A 19,501-nucleotide genomic window follows, 5' to 3' on the forward strand; every position below is an offset into this window, starting at 1 on the left:
TTTTGTCTCTCCTGCAAACTCTTTGCTGTACCTTGCACGGTGAGCTCTGCAGACACAGATGCCTTCCCAGCACTGTTTACCACTGTGCACGTGTAAATTCCTGAATCAGCAAGCTGAACATTTTGGATTTCCAGGAACTGGATGCCTGTTTTCTCATACATGTTGAAACGCTCATTTTGCTGCAACTGAGTATCACCCTGCAAATGTCATAAGACACCATGAGACAGACAGCTATTGTTAAGAGAAGGAGAGCAAAAATTTGTTTGGTAAAACATCAGGTCAAAATGCCTTTCTCCTACCTTTTAGCCGAATTCCGTCTATGAATAATACTCATATGGTATAAACAAAAAACTGTGTCCAAAATTCTGTAATTCATGTCTGCAGGAGACTGTTTTTTCTTTCTCTTTTGTCATCCACTTATCTCAGTTTAGTTTTGGCTTTTCATTATTTATTATACCCATATTCCTAGAAAAAATTCTTTTCACTGTATGTGGGCTCAAACCAGTTTTCTCTTCATGCTTGTTCCAGGAAATCAAATATCTTTTAATAAAAAAATCAAATGCTTGTAAGTAAAAGCTTCCAAGTTGGAGAGTAATTCTCTATCCCTCAATAGCTCTTTTAAACTGTATCACTTCAGAAAGTGCAAAAAGATTCTGCATAAGAGGACCTCATCCATGGCCAGGTGGAGGTGGCAGAAAGTTCTAGGTATACTAAGAGATGCATTGCTGCAACACAGCTCCTCTGCAGTCCCACACCAGAGTTATATCCAAAGATATGGCTTTGAGATAGGAATAAATGAATGTAGTTCTATGCTTTCTGTTATACAGAGCAGGTGATCAGAATGATAATTTTTCCCTTTACATTCTACAAAATAATTGACCAATATCTCATTTGTGAGCAAATAAGTGGTTCTGCTTCAGCACCAGTCATTAAGGACAAGTGCCTTGCTATCAGGCACCACAGATTCTCCCATCCTAAGTTTAGGAGAGGAAAGCAAACAAATCTACAATTTGTAGGGCTTTGGTCAGTAAATATTTGGGGAACATTACACTGTTTACAAACACTGTAATTCTTGAATTCTATCAACCTGCTGCTATCTGGGTGCTGTCGGTCCTAAAGGAATTAAAAACTAGTTCACATCAGGAAGGTTAGTGATGATACAGAAGCTTCTGTTCTTTGCAAGTTAATAAGTAAGAAAGCTGGAAAGAAAACAATAAGAAGAGTAAGACATTTACACAAAGGCTTATTCATCAGTTCTGAAAAGCGTCATTTTAACTGTTAATAAAGCTTCCATGCTGTAAGGAAGGCGGTCATGTGGTCCAGCAGCCATGTAATTTCATTTCCAAGAGTGTCTGAGGCAGAGCTGAAACACCCACCACTCAGCAGGACCCTGCAGCGCTGTCCTGACATGACCAGTTGTAGGCCTGAGGTTGTTCACAGGTAGCCAAAGCACATGCATGAGTACCAGTTAATCCATGCCTTATGAACAGGGATGCAAGGACAGAATTCACAATAACGACCTTCCAATAAAGCTCTGATAAAGAGCAACTACACATTTGCATTTTAAAGGCATATGGATTACAGAAAAAACTTCACGGTGTTTAAAACAGACACTAAAATAATATTACAAAAGTGTGAAGAAAACCAGTTTAACCAAAAGCAATGGATTGAGGGTAAGTTCAAAGGAGTGGACTGGGTGTCTGCAGGCCAGCAATGGTATCAGTACTGAACCTCTAAACAACACAACTCTGGTATTTTACAGAAAAATATATGCAGACCTGCAAGTGTTAAAATATGTTTTTTAGGGACATCAATATGAACAGAACATGTGGGGCTGCTAATAACAAGAACTTTACATACTTCTCCTTTGAATAAGAGAATGAAAGCCAGATTATAGCATTAACACATTATAGAACCTGGCAGTCAATACCAAAATGTAAAATATAACCTCCAGCAAAAAATGTATGAAGAAGTACCAAAGTGTAAATCCAAACTGCTGGACTGGTAGTCCCTGCTTCCTGCTTACCACACAGCCCTGAACAAAGAGAACTGAATAACAAATCCTGTCTTGCATGGAGATTCATGGCTGGAAAACCTGAATGAGTCTGGTGGGACTGGAAGCAGACTGTTGTGGAGCAGCTGCATTGCAGACTGTCCTGAGAGCCAGCAGGTCCCAGGGAACTGACAGCAGCTGGAAGGAGCAGCAGACTCCAGATGGAGCCGCCAACTCAAGGAGATGTTGGTGAGTGCTTCCACAGCAAGAGGCTGCTTGTTTTCAGATATGTGCCCTGGCATTCTTGTATTACAGACAAGGATAAGTCTAGAATAAAGCAGATGATGACTTGGAAGCATTTCCCTGTTCTATGAGCAATTTTCTGGTTTTTGTTTGTTTGTTTGGTTTTTTTAATGGTTTCTTCCCCTCCTCCTCCCCTCATCCACCAAAAATCTTAAGACGCCAGGAGAAAATCTAGATCTTCTTTGGTGCTTTCAGATGATTTTTTTGGTACAAATATTTTCAACAATGAGACAGATGAAGGAGAATTTTATACTGAGAAAGAACACTATTATCTTTTGTGAGTTTATTCAGCATAAAAAAAATGAGGAAAAATACAGCTCTCCTTGTATGTAAATTCTCAACAGGAATATTTTGAGTGTCAAGTGCATTTCATTTTCAAGTCACAAAATTTCAAAAGAGAAAGAAAACATGAATTTTTGGGGAAATCATACCTTAAACCAAGTTACTTGAGGCTGAGGTCGTCCTGTTATTTTACACGAGAATTTGCCTGTTTGGCCTTCACGCACAACAACTCTGTTGGGTTTTGTAGCAAACTTAGGTGGACTTTCTCCCCAGATGCTTGGCCTCTGCTCCACAGATGGAACAGCAAGTCTTCCCCTGGAAAGGCAATTTACATTCTGGTCTTACAGAAGAACTGGAAGCTGTTGTGGTTAGAGCACACGTCAGGCAGCTTTCAGGCCAGCGGTCTGCCAACAAGGGTATATAATTGGTGGCAACCAAGACTGTAGTTACTCCATATTTTTTCTGGCCAATGGAAGAAATGGAAATGCTGGTAATTACTGCTCTTGACTCCTCATGCAACTAAATAATGTTATGCTAGGTACTGTAATCTATCATACACATAACAGATCTTGGGGACATTTTCAGTTCCTTATAAGCAGAGCTGGGCAAACCAAATGATAGGAAACACTGTATGCATTTAGTTTTTCCCATTTTCTGTTTCTTAGTTGCCTCCTAAAAGATTATTTGTGCATACTTGTTCACTGTTTTTTATCATATAATTTGTTTTGCTATTGAGTGCAATGACATAGTAATTAATTTCTGATTTATGAATCAGCACCTTGTTTTTGCAACGCTTCTGACATGTCCTGGTAAATATTTTTGGTTTGGGGAAGAATTTTGTTTGTAATCTCATTGCTGCAATGTTTGCAAAGCAAACATGAAGAAGGCACAAAACCAAAGTATACCCATCTCGGGTGAATGACTGTTAAGCGTAAATGCCCAACTCTACTTACATGGCTGGCACAGCTGGGAAATGACATGTGGAATGAAACTAGAGTGGCATCAGTGACTGCAGTCCAAAACCGTAAACAGTTACACAACCATAAAACATCAAGCAATATTATACGATGAAAAAATAAAAAAGATGCAACATCAGGTCTGCTAATGTCAATGGGAACACACTCACTCTGCTCTGAAGCCTTGGTACAACAAAGACACATTAGCAGATGGCAGATGGTGATTTCTTTTCTTTTTTTTTTTTTCCTTATGTTTAATTGCAAGCAAACTGAACCATTTTCAAGGCCTTTGCTTCCAGATGGCCCTTTGCCACATGCAAGTAAGATGTGTCAATACCTCACCCTTCCTACCAGGTGTCAGATACTAACAGAGACCTCATCGCCTCAGTCCAAGGTGCTGCCAAGACCTGATGGTTGCCATAGAGGCAGCTTGAGGTGTCTAAGTAAGAGATGATACCATAATGAAAGGGTTTACATGGACAACAGGACCAGCAAAAAGTACTGAGAGAGAAGGATGACTGTAATATGCTAAAATGAAAATCACTTTATCATATAATTGAATATCTGATAGCTTTTAATGTCATCTTCCTCATGGTACCACTAAAGAAGAACACAAATGTGTATTAAAGAAGTCTTTTAGTGACCATCTTTAGGGGGTTTTAGGTTCCTATAGTTATATATCTGTGCACATATACTAACTCATTAAAAGAAAATCACCTACTAGCTGGCCTGCAGCATTCTGGCTGGTTGATAAACATGCACAAATGGATATGTATATTTTTTTCTTTTCCCCTTTCCCCATTTATGTAAGGCAGAGGAGGGTGCAATATTGCAGGTATCAGCAGGATGTTCTGTTTTCAGCCAGATTAATTCCTCAGTCAGCATGTGGGAGCACTAGCTGTATCCTCACAGTCTCAACCATTTTGCTAACCCTGCAGCTCTCATGGTAGCTATTCTGCTTGGGATAAATGGAGATTTTTAGAAAGAGTAATTTTACTTGTTTTCCTACCAAAATATATTAAAGTGTCTGGTAAACAATATCAAAGCCATTGGACTTCTTACCCAGGAGTTTTGGCACTGGATGGCAGGCTGTATTTCATCAAGGAGCTTCCTGCAACATAGGATAGAAAAACGGGAAGTCAGAAGCTTTGTCAAGACCACTGGGAATTACAGACACTAAGACTGTGTAAAATATGCATTTCTAGAGGTTTCAAACATAAAGGAGAAATGCAACACTTGGAGTGTAAGGTTATGTCATTTGTAGTCTCAAAGTTAGGCTCTCCAATTCCAAAAACAAGCTTTAGCACAGTTACTGTCTACTTAGTAGTAACAACACTGCAGAGTATTAATGCAAAAATATTTTTAAACAAGTGAATGAAACACTGTGTCTAATTTCTACAGTGCAGCACTAATTCGAATTAAGATAGCAAAAGGTTTTGGGACTGTGAAAGAGGTCCTACTTTACTTGTTTGGGTTTTCAGCCCCATGTTAGGCCAGATCACCTCTCCTGTAAAGAAAACAAAGCTTCTCCCTTGCTGCTGGTGCGCAGGAGGGAGATCCCTGCGCAGCCGTGTAATCCCAGCGCCACCTGGTGCACGCAGCTCCCGGGAAGCTTTGGGACCGACGTGGGAGAGACCCAGAGCCCCAGCATCAAACAAACAAGTCTGATGGCTGTGAAAAAAATGCTTGTTCTAGAGCCTTATAAGAACCCACATCACTGTCAGACAGGACAACCATGCAGATGGAAAGAGCAGATCGTGTTTCAGTAGCATTTGTCAAGTAACAGTCGGCCCCACATAGGTATCTTTGCTGAGAAGAGAAAAAAATCTGTGCTTTGCTATCTTGATGCATAGAGGGATTTTTAGAATAAGGACCATATAATTCTCAAACTCTGAGAAATTTGGTCACTGGATACTGCCTTGAAGTTTTTTTTAAGCTGCATCAAAGCCCAGGTCAGAAAAACTGATATAAAAACAGCTTTAAAAAAAATCTTCAACCTCCATGTAAATTATCACTCATAAAGTTGTCATGGCTTAAAACTAGGGGCATAAAAATTGCATGATTTTTACAACAGTAGGCATTAATAATCATGCCATATTTCAGTATGAACTCTGAGGAAATCTGTTGGAGATTTTGACTGTGAATAAACCTAAATGCTGATTGTTTCAGGACTGCTTCAGATTTTTTTCTTTGCTTCAAGAATTCAACACAAAGTTGTGACCAGAGAGGTTGTGACATTCAACAGATCTCTGACATGACCAAATTGCAGTACAATTGATTTCAATCCTTCCCTGGCTTTGTGTCACTCTTTAAATTTTACATTTGGCAGTTTGCAACTATCTAATATGCAGATGTTCTCTTAAAAATTCCTGGGTTTGATCTTGGCTGTTTCCCGTGTGACATTAAGCATGCCATTACAACCAGACATGCAGCTTAGCAAATGGCAGCATGCTTGGAGAATTCCAGAAACCCACTGACTCAGTGTGCCTATCTGTGAAGCAACCAAGATGGCCACAGTTTTTACTGCCTGAGAGAAAATGTTAAGCTTCCAGGCCTTTGTTTCTGCCCTGAGTGGTGACTTCCATGAAAATTACAGTTTATAGCAAAATCTGTAAAGCTAGGACTTGTGTTAGCTGGGCATCATCATATACACCTGAAACTGAACACACACTTTATCCAGCAGTAGACATTTAGTTCCCTGAAAAATGCCTTAAACTGTGAAGTTTCTCTTGCCCCAATAAGAAAACACAAGTTGTGATTTTAACTAGACAGTTTAACTCAGCTTATTCCTTTAATTAAACTCTATAATCATCACTGCAGTAATGTAAGTATCCTCTTACCTTCCACTGTCAGTTCCACAGTCACTTGACGAACCCCACCATCATTTGCAGCCTCACAGGTGTATTTCCCACCATCACCTTCCTGCACACCTTTGATCACCAAGCTGAACACCCCCCGAATGCTGCGGTCCACAACATAATGGTCTCCCTCTGGGACAGGATGCCCATTTCTGTACCATGTGATCTGGGGCTCAGGGTATCCTCTGACCTGGAAAGATGTGAGAGAGATGGGGAAAGAAGGTAAACTTAACAGATGATGACATCAGGAAGAAATGTCGGACATTTAGCAATGCAGTGGAAAGTTCTTGACACGGGAGCTGTTAAACACATATTCTCTGCAAGCCAAATGGCAGAACATAGTGAAATGAAAAAACTCTTGGATAAGTCAAACTTAAAATCATAAGACTAGTCAGGCAGATAGATACCTATGCAGAAAATCTTCCCACTTCTATGGTTTCTCCACAGAAACATAGTGACAGTGCCGATGAAGAATCCTTACCCTGGGTCCTCACTGTTCAGAAACTGAAGGGCAATAGTGCTACTACACCTCTAAGTATGCAAGACTACAAGGTAGCCAGACCAAAAATTTCTAGCATGATTGCCAAGGACTGGGCTTATAATGGAAATGTAATGAGATATAGTGGCTCCTGACAATATACAGGCAAGAAATGCAGACACATATCAAATTTTGCCTTGATCTTTAAAAGCAGAAGATAAGGAGCTGCAACTTACAAAAGCGTCATTAAGGGTCATTCTCATATTATGGAGGGAGGGAGACTATAAGCACCTACACATATTCACACAAAAACACTGCTCAACTTAAACAGCTTTGTGGTCTACCCAAAAGAAGAATTTTCAAAAAAATGAACCAGTCCTGTGCTCATTAAATAACAACGATATTAATATATCCCTTCCTGCTATGGCATTAATGATATCTTCAGATTTGCAGACAGATCCTCAGTTGGTATAACTGAGAACTGAGTTACTGATTTCAACTGAGCTGTTGCAACTCGATGAGGATCTGTGTGTTTCTTTTGCAAAAAAAAAAAAAGGAAAGGGAAAAGCAGACATACACCAGTTTCCACCAACAAAATGACTACTCAGGCAAAGGTTCCTCCTCTGCTTTATGAGAGATCCTATCCCCACCGAGGGTCGCTTTACTATGTGTTAATTGTAAGTTTCTCCAGTCATCATAACAACTCCTGACTGCAGAACTTCTCTCCTAACCCCCACTCTGATATGTTCACTCCCCATCTTCCAGCTCTTTGATCCTTTGCCTACATGTCATGAAGTAACTGAGTGGATCAAGATGAGCTGGGATGAGTAATAGTTGTGTCTGTGTTTGCTCACTGGGAAAGAAGTAGTGTTGCATTCTGAACTACATTATCAAATTTTGGCAACTGAACAGGAAGTCCCTTCAACCTCCAGGTGGGCAAAATATTGATGATCTGTCTTGATTTGAAGAAGGCTTGGTTGTGGCTTGGGCGAATTCCTCCCAGCATTCTCCTCTCAGTTTCCAATCCTGGTTTCAGCTCTGCTTTCTCTGACTGCACAGCACTTACTTTCCAAATTAAAATCTCTAACCAACCAACCTTACCCATTCCTAGGTTCTCTTCTTTCAAAACCTTTCATTTTTAATCCAGCCCCACCTCACTCCAGCTGGGTTTCTCATCTGCTGGAGCTTAACCTACAGCTGTCAGAAATTTTTCTCTTTCCTTTAATTCTCTAGGTATCAGTTCAGAGAAATTAATTTTGCCAGTGATGTGATGACTTCTTCTTCCTGACACTACTTACTCAATATAAAGGACATTAATGTTTGCCAAGAGCATGAATATGCTGAATAAGCTGAAGAAACTTTCCACTTTGGTACAAACTTATCCAGTTCTTTCTGAGTTTATCTTTACCTAAGCAAGAGCCATGTTCCATGAAGAATAAATTGTGGGATCCTGCACATTGAGAGCTGATTCCTGTTTAAAAAAAACCCACAGCATCTTTCTAAAGCCATTTTGTGGCCATGCCTTTTCTTTTCTGTGCTTTCTGTAAAACAACAGCTCCCACTCAACCCGGAATTCTAACCTTTCTCCAGCAAATTGGTTTAGTGCTTACTCAGAGCACAGGCTCCAAGGAATATCTTTCTCAGCACAATTCATTTTCAGGAAAAGGGAGTTGTGAAGCATCAATATGAGATTGTTACAGTACTGTAACTCCTGTTAGTTGATAATGTGCTCATTGGCACAGAAAGTGACTTGTACCAAATAACTGCTTCTTACTATTAGCTTGTCAATGCCCTTGTATTCATCTTTTCATTCTAGATTAAGAAACCAACAGAGAGATTAAATGATTTACCCAAAGAGTTACTACCTCTCATTTTTACTTCACTAAATATTAAGATTTCCTTGAAATATTTGAGGCAAAATGGCTTTCAAACTGTTATATCAAGAAATACAGTAAAATGACAGAGTAGCACTTGAATGATGTGAAGGCAGAACCACCTTTTCAGTGCATTACATCACAACCCCTTCACTAAAATCAGTCTAACCACATCTGTTTACAGCTGCTGAGATTCTGGCCTGTGAATGCAAGTCATCAATTACACATCACTTAATACATTTACTGGTTTTTTCCAGTTCACAGTAATTCTTTCTGGTGTTTTCGTTGTATTGTTCAACCCAGCTTCAAAGCTCCCAAATATTAACATTCCATCAGTTATCCCAGGGAACAACTGGGGTCGAAGCAATGGGAAATACCTTTCTTCCTTTTCCTTTTTGTTTTATAATATTCTTAAGTCCCTCTTGGACCACACAAGGCCATTTTTAGCTGACCCCTGAAGCTCTGATATACCATTATACATGTCCTTCCAGTATCACATGACTGAGGCTACAGTAAGTATTTTTCCATTTCTTCTGTGTGTGTTTATTTTATGCTCGCTATGTCTGTGTTATTTTGTTCATCCACACCTCTACACTGAGGAAATGCCACACCGAAAATTACAAACACAGGCAATCAGCATGCCATTTCCTTCCAAACGTTTGAGTCATTCTCTTCCCAAACTCTGATTTTTTTGCTTTCATTTTTTGTCAAAAATGAAATGATGGGAAAGCAGAAGTTTACAGAATTGCTCTGTTGCAAGGATTTATTTCAGGTTTGGGTTTGGAATGTGTTTCAAACTGAGCCAGACCTCTCTGAAATACATAGTCTTGCCATAAAAGTGTCAGGGACCCTTAAACAAATCACTGGTTACTGGGTTTTGATCCTAATGGATCAATTCCAGAACTGCAGCAGGTTTTATATTCCTCCCAACCTTTCCAGAGCTCACTAAAAACATCTGCCTTGCATAAATCCACAGCAAACAGAAATTTATCTGCTTATTTAATGCCCAGCAGCAGAAGGCTATAACCTTTATTTACAGCTTGGCCTGTGTGAGTATTGCCAGTTCCATTGAGGCTACAGCTTCTCTTTACCTGTTCTACAACAATAACAAGTGGAAAATTGACAGCAAGCAGCAAATAGCCATTGTATCAGCACAAACATGAGTTTTGAGTTTTTATCTGGATGCATCAATTGCTTAAAGTGTTCCTGGGAAAGTCCGCTAAGGTAAAAGAGGCCTTCTGCTCTGGGCATCAACACAGCAAGGGGAAAGAGCTGAGAGAGAACCTGTTGTGTGTGAAACTCCCAGAGTTAGGATTGTTTTGCATGTGGGTCTGAGGGAATGCTATTGAAGAGGGACAGCACTAGGTTCCCAAAGAAAAGAAATAAGGGGTCAAAAATAGAACAAATCAATGGAAGCCGTACACTAAAGGATAGAATTATTAAAAAATGTGCCACTACAAACTATTCCCCCCATCACAAAGCAAAAGGCATTCAGTGAACACCAATGGCAAATATATTCAGTGATCCTTTTGCTTGTTCAAAAGGACAGGAAAGATTTTTTAAAATTTAGCCTATATCTATGTCCATAAAAGAGCTGTTTATACACTAATTTCAAAGAATCATAGGTTTGCCTACTTAAACACATCACTGGCTCCAGTGAGGTCAACAATGAACATAAACCCACAGGATCCAAAAGAGTCAGCAGTAAGTGACAATAAACCAAAGTGTAAGTGAAACTGTGAAACACTGATGGGCTGTGAACCATTATTGAGTATTTTTCACTTTGACAGTAACACCTAAAGACTATTAGAAATGATGGCAAACATTAACATGACATATTCAAGCACTATAATCATTATACTGGCTGAGGTGTTCAGTGCGTGATGTTAAGGACTAGATAAATGTTCCATTTTGCTGCTTAAGGTCATATTTAACACACAAGCAATGAGATCAGGAAGAAAACAGCTATCAAAAGGATTTATTTCTTGCAAAATCTCCTCAAATTGCATCATATATAGACAGGCACACCACAAATTGTACTAAGACTGGCAAAGTTACAACTGTTAAGAAGTTGCTATTCAAAATAACTCCCCTCCTAGAGATGATTTCATATGCTGCAATATGAATTCACTAATGATTAAAATTCCTCAGAAGAGACAATCCTTCTCCCATGAAATCAGAATTTTGAGACATCCAGATTTTGTCAGCACACAGCGTTCAGTTGTGCTGCTATTTCTGTAGACTACCTTTGCCTTAATTCCACAAAGTCCAGAATTAAGACCTATGTGTGTGTTGTATTCAATCAATTCAGTAAAAGAATCAGTTGTATTTGTGTGGTTCAATCCATCTGAAGAAACTTGATTTTGAATTTACATTTGAAAGACAGAAATATTATCTATTCACATGTTATTCAAAATGAAGATTTCAACCTAATTTTCATACCTTGCTGCTTTTTGAGGAAGATGGTCCCCTTTGTTGGCTCTTAAAGAATAACAGGGTAGTATTTGAGGACACGGTTTAGTGGTGAACATGTGGGGTGAGAGGTTGGTGGTTTGACTTGATGATCTTAGAGTCCAACCTTAATGATTCTATGATTCTATGATGTAACACTCCAAAATAAGCAGGTTTTGTGCTCCTGCAGCTAAGTGACACTGCTTTTTGACACCTGTTTCTCAGTGAGAAGAACTTGGAACTGCCCATTTATATTTGAGACAGACAAATACAATATAAACTTCTTACAGTAAATGTGTACATGTACACAAATAAAGCATTTTGCAAATATAGACTTTTCCACTTGTCTTGAGACTTTAAAGGATATGCAGACCTTGAGGCTACCACGAGTGATGCTCTTAGCCTGTATCTCAATCATTGCAACACAAAGAAATAATTTCTTTAAAATTGTTGGTACTGTAGTTAGCATATTTATAGTTAGACTAGCATCTGGAAGTTGTAAAGCAACACAAAAACAAGGTTTGGATGACCTGGGTAACAAGTCATATATGAAGAAAAGCAGTAATGAGAAATGTTTTCTAATGCATAAAAATACCTGCAAAGCAGAAGAGAATAAACTATTTCCCACATCACAGTGGACAGGGCAAGCACTAAAATTTCAAGAGAAATTGGTCAATGGGTTGCTAGATGATGTCTGACAGCAGTGACCTCTTCTAAAGGAACAGCAGGTGTTTACCTATGTGGCTGCCTGCCTATCTTAACATTAAGGAATGTCAGAAACTGAGGGAAATTTGAGGCGGCTTTGTAGCCTATTCTCTGTTCCATGCCCATCTTTGACCAGAAACCATCAGTTTCTGGGAACTACACATCAGAAAAGGCCACAGAGAACAGAAGCTGCAAGGGGATAAAATGAGCATAGCTTCACTTAGGGTTGTCAGATGTTACCACTGAGCTCCCAAGTGTTTGCTGTGGGCAGATGATTAGAAGTCACACCAGAACGACACGTCAAGAGATGTGAAAAACCACTCAGAGTATGTGCCAAACTTTGACCTTTATTCTGCTGCCTGTGAACTTGGCATAGCAAATACTCATTACTACAAGGGAGTAAACTACTTGCACTTTTTGCAAAACTTGGAGTAATGAGCTCATCTGAAGGTCATACAGTTGAAGGCTCTCATGCCAAGAGACTCAATCCAAACAGTAACAGCTGTCCTGTGGATGGGGCTCATCCTAGGTTGTACAAAAAAAGAGGTGTTTCCCATAGTCATCAGACTCTATCCACTGTCCCCTACCTTCCTTGGATTGAGAGCCAAGAGATTTTGGATCTGGACCTTGATTAAAAGACTTGTGAGGGGAATTAAGTACTTGAGAACAAACTTAGCAGAGGATGCTAAGAATTGGATACACCATAACATGTCATCTGTCCATGTAAAGAGAGCTGTGCATTGAAACTAGAAAAAAGTGCCACTTCTTGTTTTAATAGTTTATATTGCTGTGAACTCTTAATTTCAGTCTTAGGAAAGAAGTACTATAAAACTGTTGAGACTACAACTGAACATAATGATTACAGCCCACCTAATAGGTTGTGTAATTTGATTTTAATTTAATTTTTATGGTTAGTGCAGGTGGGAGACACAGTTCTGGCCAGTGCAGCTCTTTTGTAAGTCTTGTAACAAAGCTTCTGTTAGGCTCAAGCTGCAGTTTGCTTTAACAAATGAACAGCAGATGTTCTTGATAAAGGAAAGTGGACATGATACATTGTTAAGCTCCTTCTGAGACTTTAAACATACACAAACCATATCTCAAGAATAGCTTACCCCTTTTAAAAGCTTGCTTTTAAAACAGAGAACTTGCCTGGCAGGGTTAAACATGAAAATGTTAAATATTTGGAGACTTAGCTATAACCTTGCAAACAAAGCGAATAACCTGCCTCTTCTACAGAGCAGTCTAGAATCCACAGTTTTCTCATTAAAGCCAAACTAGAATACAGTAGGAACAAACATGCTCACCTCAAAGCATTACCTAATGTGCATATGAGAAAAAATAATGGTCTTTCTGTAAACCTTGGGTGTGTTCTATTTTTCTACTCTGTACTCATCAATGCCAAATGGCACTTCATTATTTTATAGTCCAGACACCAAACATGAGATCTTTTTGCAGATGGCACCCCACCAATTTTACTTTTGATTCTTTAAAAGTAGTTCTGCATAATCTGCTTATTCTGTACCTGCCTCTTCAACCCCTTTTTGCAGACTGCAAAGGTGCTGAACACTACATATACTACCACAGTTCTTTGGGGGAATCAGTTTTTATAGTACTCAGCAGGGAAGAATTTATGACCTATCCATGGAAGACATGGTCTGCTAACTGAAAAGCAGACAGCAGCTGCAGATAATTTCTTCTTCAATCTTCTACATTTAATCATATTTTTTTTGTGAAACTCAGTGTCAAGGGTTTCTAGAGGAGCACAGAGTATTGGCTCTGTGTTCAGTCACCAGAGTGTAGCTGTTTGAATAAAGCATTGCTTCCCCAGGTACCATAACCTCAACAAGTCCATTTGTCTTATGTTTTTTCTGAATGACTCCAGTGGAATTTCAGAGTAGCACTGTGTGCCAAGCTGCCTTCAGTTTATATATTTTCTGAGTTCAAACACCAGTCCCAATTAATGCAGCTCTTTAGAGAATATTTAAGCCCCACTTACTTCTTTGGGAATTAATCGTATGTGCTTTTCTTAGATTAGATGTTCTTTTATTTAAATAATAAGTTTAAATTTATTACATTTAAAGTAACACTGTTTTAGGAGTCTTCAGACACCCCAAAATAACCTGAAACATCATTCAGCTGAAATTCAGAACACTATCAAGATGGATTCTACCCTTTCCTGTACAGAGGACACGAAGGTAACACACTGTATAGAGCAGCACGTGTCAGTGTAGCTGGGATGTCAATCAGCAACTGAACCAGAGGCTGTAAACCTCTGTTACACTAATGGGGGCATTTTCACACAGATGTTGCTGTCTCAGAGTGGCAGAGCTGTTCTGATGGAGCTTTAGTAAATCTTTCTACCAGTAGCAACATCTGCCTTTTTACTTTCCTCATACTGTAGCCAGCTGACCTGTAGCCATTAAGTGCATGACAAGAGTTTTATGCTAACCACCCACAGACCCACCTGGACCTTTTTTCCTGTAAGTACAGGTTTTCTAAACTTAATATGGGATTATAAATAGACTGAATCTCTGTCCATCTTTAGTTCTATATTTAAATTTAGTCATTGTCTGATTTTCCCCATTTTTAAAAAGGTTTCCCTAGGCTGCCAATTCAAAACCAAACAGGTACCATAAACCTTGGATAAAGACTAGGAGAAAGCTTAGGCTATTTCCGCCAATGCCACCCAGATGCCATCCTGACGCACAAACTTGACAAGGTCTCTGCAAAGTGGTAAAATTCTGGCATTTTATCAAAGTAGGAGCGTGCAGGAAACTGAGTTTTGTACAAACTGAAGACAATTTCAGTTCTGAAATAGGTAGCTGTCACTCAGGAAAGTGTAACTTTGACTTCATAACTTCACAGCCGAGGATCTGAGACATGGAGACACTCAGACTTTGTCAAACGCACACTAAAAGGAGCTTAGTTTCCATATTTGGTAAGGTTAGATCAAAATAATCTGGCCATATTTCCTCCTTGCCAACAAATTTGCTATTGCAGGAATCAATGCAAAGACTGAAAGGCAGCTGCAGCACAGGGGGGCCACTGCTCTTCTTACCACAAATAATAACAGAATGTGTTTGTATACAAATATCAAAGAGCATAGTATTGAGTGAACAGTAAAGAGGATCCAGACAGAATAGGTCCAGAGTCTTGGCAGCAAAATGAGAACCATGTAAAATAGTGTTACAAATAAGAGAATTAAGTCACTGCCACAGCAGAATGTGAGCAACTTACTAAGATACGGTTCTGTCAGCCCTCAATAACTTCAATGATGCCACATGTATAGGCCAAAAAGATTTGAAAGGCAAGGGCAAGCACAAGAGCTCTCTACAAAACATGGAAGATAAACTTAGAAGCCCTCTCTTAGATGAAACTCTCATCAATTTTAATGAGAATTTTCTCTGGTTCTGTGTATCTCCTCAAAGCAAAAAAATAAGGCAAACTGCAAAGATGAAGCTTTCTTCCCGCTTTCTTCCCACGGACCAACTTTTAAAAGGTGATACATTTTGTGAGGTCCTGAGTAGCTTAAAATGCTAAAAAATTGCAAAGAAATAGCTGACCTAATGCATGGTTAAGGGTCACTTAGGATTATGCTGTAAGGATGTAAAGGACTTCAAAGGAAAAAAACTGTGGCTGCAGAATGGAAATAAGGCTCTTGCTAGTTGTTCCACACAGCCCACTAAACCTCATAAAATTTGCTCTCTTGCTCTATCCTCCCAGCTCTGGTGATTCTGACTCAAGATGTCCATGAAATATTACTAAATGAAGCAGCTGCTTTAAGTCAGTAGCCATGAGTTTAGGAGAATTTCAGAAGTTTCCTGGTAGGTCCAGTGCTCATTTCAGAGCAGCAGCAACCTTTGCTACAGGATTTTGAGAAATCAGACCAGAGTTTCACTTTGTTGTGAGAGGTTTCAGAACAGGAGCAGTTCATTCATTTCCAGTTCAACAGGACAGCCTCATTTCCTGTGTTTGCCACTACTTTTGTTCATAAATTTTGCTTGGCAGCAGTAGAACATTGAAACATAAAACAGTTTAACACAATAATAATAAATTTTTGGGAAGTTGTCTCCTCTCTTCCCACCACCAAAAGCTTAGTTTTTGAAACTTGATGCACATTTTTACTTTCAGTTGTGAATCCTTCATTCATTCTTCATTCAATAACAATTCAGAAAGGTGGACAATGGTTGTTTAGACCAAGCATCAGCACAAGGAAGCCCCCTGAACAAGTACAGGATGAAATGAACACCAATATTTTGCTCTGTCATTAGCAAAATATGTGCATGCCCCCATTTAGAAACTGTAAACAATTTGCTGTTTTACCTCACAAAACTGATCACAGAATCCAGATGCTTTGAGCCACAGCTTGATACTGGGACAGTATCATGTCAAAAGACTCTCTTGATACCACACAAAAGAAGCACAACCAAACAGCATCAATTATTTTCAGAGCAAGAATCCCTTCATAACAATAATATTTGGGGTTTGAATTGGCAGACACTTTTCAAAGACGACAATCCACTCTGTTTCTTTTTATTCTAAAGAGAATGTTCATCATTGACCGCAGTAAAACTTGCAAAAATTATTTTTCCTTTGCATATTATTTCTGGAAGACTGAAAGACTTTGTTTTTTTAACTTACTGATGTGAAGTTTCTGTCTTAATGGGACATGAATTTATTTTACATGTCACTGAATACTAGTGGTCCTGTCTTCTTGTAGGAACTATGCCACTGAACAAATGAGGTTCATACTTTCCTAGCTTAGGGATGTTGTTTTTAGGGATTCAGTATCAGTACATCCTATCAGTACATGCTATCAACAGATAAGGAATCTCTACAAATTTACATGAGCACACACAGTATGCATGACCCATTGTGGAAAATTAATTAAAAAAAGAAAAAATATATGCTTTCATTCTGTGCCCAAACACACAGCTACTGGCAAATATGTTTAAAGCTATGAAAGCCATAATTAAGGGCAGCAATCCACATCTGGAATGTAAAGTGGTAACAAACACTCTGTGCTCTGAATGAACATGCTCTCAGGTTCCAACCAGACAAGATTTATTTCCTGCAATTCAGGAGCTTGGCCATGGTCACAGAGAATGCTAAAACTTTGTTGCTGAGTTGCCTGCACAGTTGCATGTGCATTTAAAGGCTGTCTGCTGAGAGTGACGAATGCTGCTGGTGAAGGCTGTGCTCTGGATATGCTACAAAAACTCTCCTCAGTTCTTTGAACTGCTTTGTTAGTGCTTCCTGGGGGGGCTGAGAAGTGCCATTTGTTTTAAACTTCATTAAAAAGTACAACTGATGTGATTACAAAGAGATACAAAATGCAATGCTGGATTGTGAAGATTTAAATACATTAGACAACTAGCATTTCTCATTGCACTGTTTGTTCCACTATGTGCAACTTATGGCCATGCATTAAACAATTAAGACTTCCATACAAAATCCTATTGTGGAACATCAGCTGTTCGTTAGCAACTGTCTTTCATCCTGTAATAATCTGTAAAATCTATAAGCTTTCCCAAATACACACATACACTTTTTAATAACAGCTTAGGAGAGGTAATTCAGATAGTACAATGTATGAATGGCTGTGTTTAAAATAAAAATAAAAATGAAGGGCTGAGCAACAACTGTTTAAAAGGAAAAGCCCTCAAAGCACTAACTGAAATACTAAGTACAAATTGATGTGGCTATAAATTTCTAGTTCAACAGTTCAGGATAAATATTTATAGACATGTTGAGTTCAAGAGAAAGTTTGTGGGCTCGCCTCTTCTTTCTAATGCTTTCTCTCAAAACTGAAATTGCTGTGATCTTGGTAAGAGAAACACACACGTGCACTCAAAAGTAGCTCCATTTGTTTGGGTTGCGGAAGAAATGCTTACTCTGCTTATGCTTTCAACAGAGCTCCACTTCACTGCCGTTGCTGGCGTTGCTATTGAGAGGTTTGAACAAATCCAACAGTGTTTTCCATTAAACCTGTGGCTGTGTAATAGTCTCCCGTGCAGACAAATCTTTGTCTACACTTCCATCCATTAGCAGATCCCAACAAACGAGCTTTGTGTCAAGACTCTGAGGACCTAATTCTGGCATTGAAAAGGTGATGCCCTTAGTCCATCAGCAGTCACCTAAATAGCTGTGATATTCACACCTATTGCAAATCTTAACTTTCTCTTCCAAAATCAGAAGCTATTTATCTCCAAGAAGAATAGATTTGTGTCTAAGGTACTGGGTGGGAATGGAACCTCTGGAACACCGCAGTTCAGCTCTGAATCCAAGCATGTATATCTGCGTGATCTTGCACAAGCCAATAACTCTCACCATGTCTCAGTACCCCACACAAATGCCAAGGAGGTAACAATGACTATTTCCTCTGTTCCTTTAGCTAGGAAGGCCAGCAAAGAAGGATCCAACTCTACTCTGGCCTGTATATGTGTTAAATACCATCCACAGACATACACTAGGCCTCTACTTGAATTAGGCTGTTTAAGTGGTACCATGAAATAAGCAAAAATCAATACCATTTTCCATAGTTCTTTAATCTGTATTTCCAAGATTTTATCATAATTTTTCTTCTAGTGCCTTGGCTTTTAGCATAAGTTTGTTTTGAAATATTTATATTTGCCTCCCTGCAGAGACGAACTGCTGAGTTATTCGTTTATAAGGGAACACCAGAACTCATATAGACAAAAATAATCAAGCTTAAGCATATTGAACTCTTGTTTCAGGGTGTTCACAGAACAGAAAAATTCTTTATTCACTTTATTTTTTTTTAATAATTATTTATAATTCATTATCTCTGTTTACCAGTATGGGAGTATGATATAAATGAGTTAGATTTCAGGTACTACCATGTGTGTGGGTGCATTTACAAACCTTCTACAAAACAGTGTGCACTACATTAATATCCTAAGCTTTGCAAAAACAATTTAAATAATACATGCACCATAACTATAGGTTTGCTGGCGTATAATGGGGCACATGGAAAGAATGGCAAACTCTCAAGCCACAGAGTTCCAATTTGACTCTACTATGCAGCTAGAGGAAAATTACCATTCTGATTCAACATGAGTTGAGAAAGTGCAGAGCTGGATGAAATAATCTCAATATTCTGTTGCCAAAAGGCAAATAACCATGAGCAAAACTATTTAATTTGTCAGTCTTTGCTTCTCTATTTTCTTTGGGCTATGTGTGGAGATTGTTGACATCTTCAAATGAGAAGTTCTTGTATACATTGCACTTGGCATGAAGTATGGCTTTTAATTAGTATTTTAGCAAGCTAAGCCGTTGTGTTTATAATAAATGCTATTTCTGTAGAGTAACATTTACCACAGTATTTTGAAAAGGGGCAGAAAAATAAGGAAAATTCAGAAAGAAACATAAAATAACTTATTTTTCCGTTTTGCCTCATTCTTCATCTGAATTACAACGGTCTCCATATAAGCAATAAAACAATGCAAAGCTGACTTTGAATTTGTACCAGTTTTAGCCATAGTATTTTCAGAAGACAAGAATTGCTTTGTTCTGTCTGGCTACAGGTTTACAGCGATGCACTGACTTACAGAGAATAAAGCTGTCTTCATCACCAGAAA

The 19,501-nt window shown here is 38.8% G+C and overlaps 1 protein-coding gene across 4 annotated transcripts in view; it reads right to left on the reverse strand.

The window, feature by feature from the left end:
- Nucleotides 1–19,501, reverse strand: part of MYLK (myosin light chain kinase) — a 202,899-nt gene that overhangs the window by 115,291 nt on the left and 68,107 nt on the right. For all 4 annotated transcript variants that reach the window (XM_027637384.1, XM_027637383.1, XM_027637385.1 and 1 more), the window contains 4 exons: nucleotides 6,375–6,582; nucleotides 4,597–4,645; nucleotides 2,728–2,893; nucleotides 32–197 (listed from right to left, as the gene is read on the reverse strand). In XM_027637384.1, coding sequence (XP_027493185.1) covers nucleotides 32–197; nucleotides 2,728–2,893; nucleotides 4,597–4,645; nucleotides 6,375–6,582 — 589 coding nt within the window. The remainder of the gene's footprint in view (nucleotides 1–31; nucleotides 198–2,727; nucleotides 2,894–4,596; nucleotides 4,646–6,374; nucleotides 6,583–19,501) is intronic.

This window comes from Corapipo altera, unplaced genomic scaffold, assembly GCF_003945725.1.
Source record: "Corapipo altera isolate COAL_440 unplaced genomic scaffold, ASM394572v1 45, whole genome shotgun sequence".
NCBI lineage: Eukaryota > Metazoa > Chordata > Aves > Passeriformes > Pipridae > Corapipo > Corapipo altera.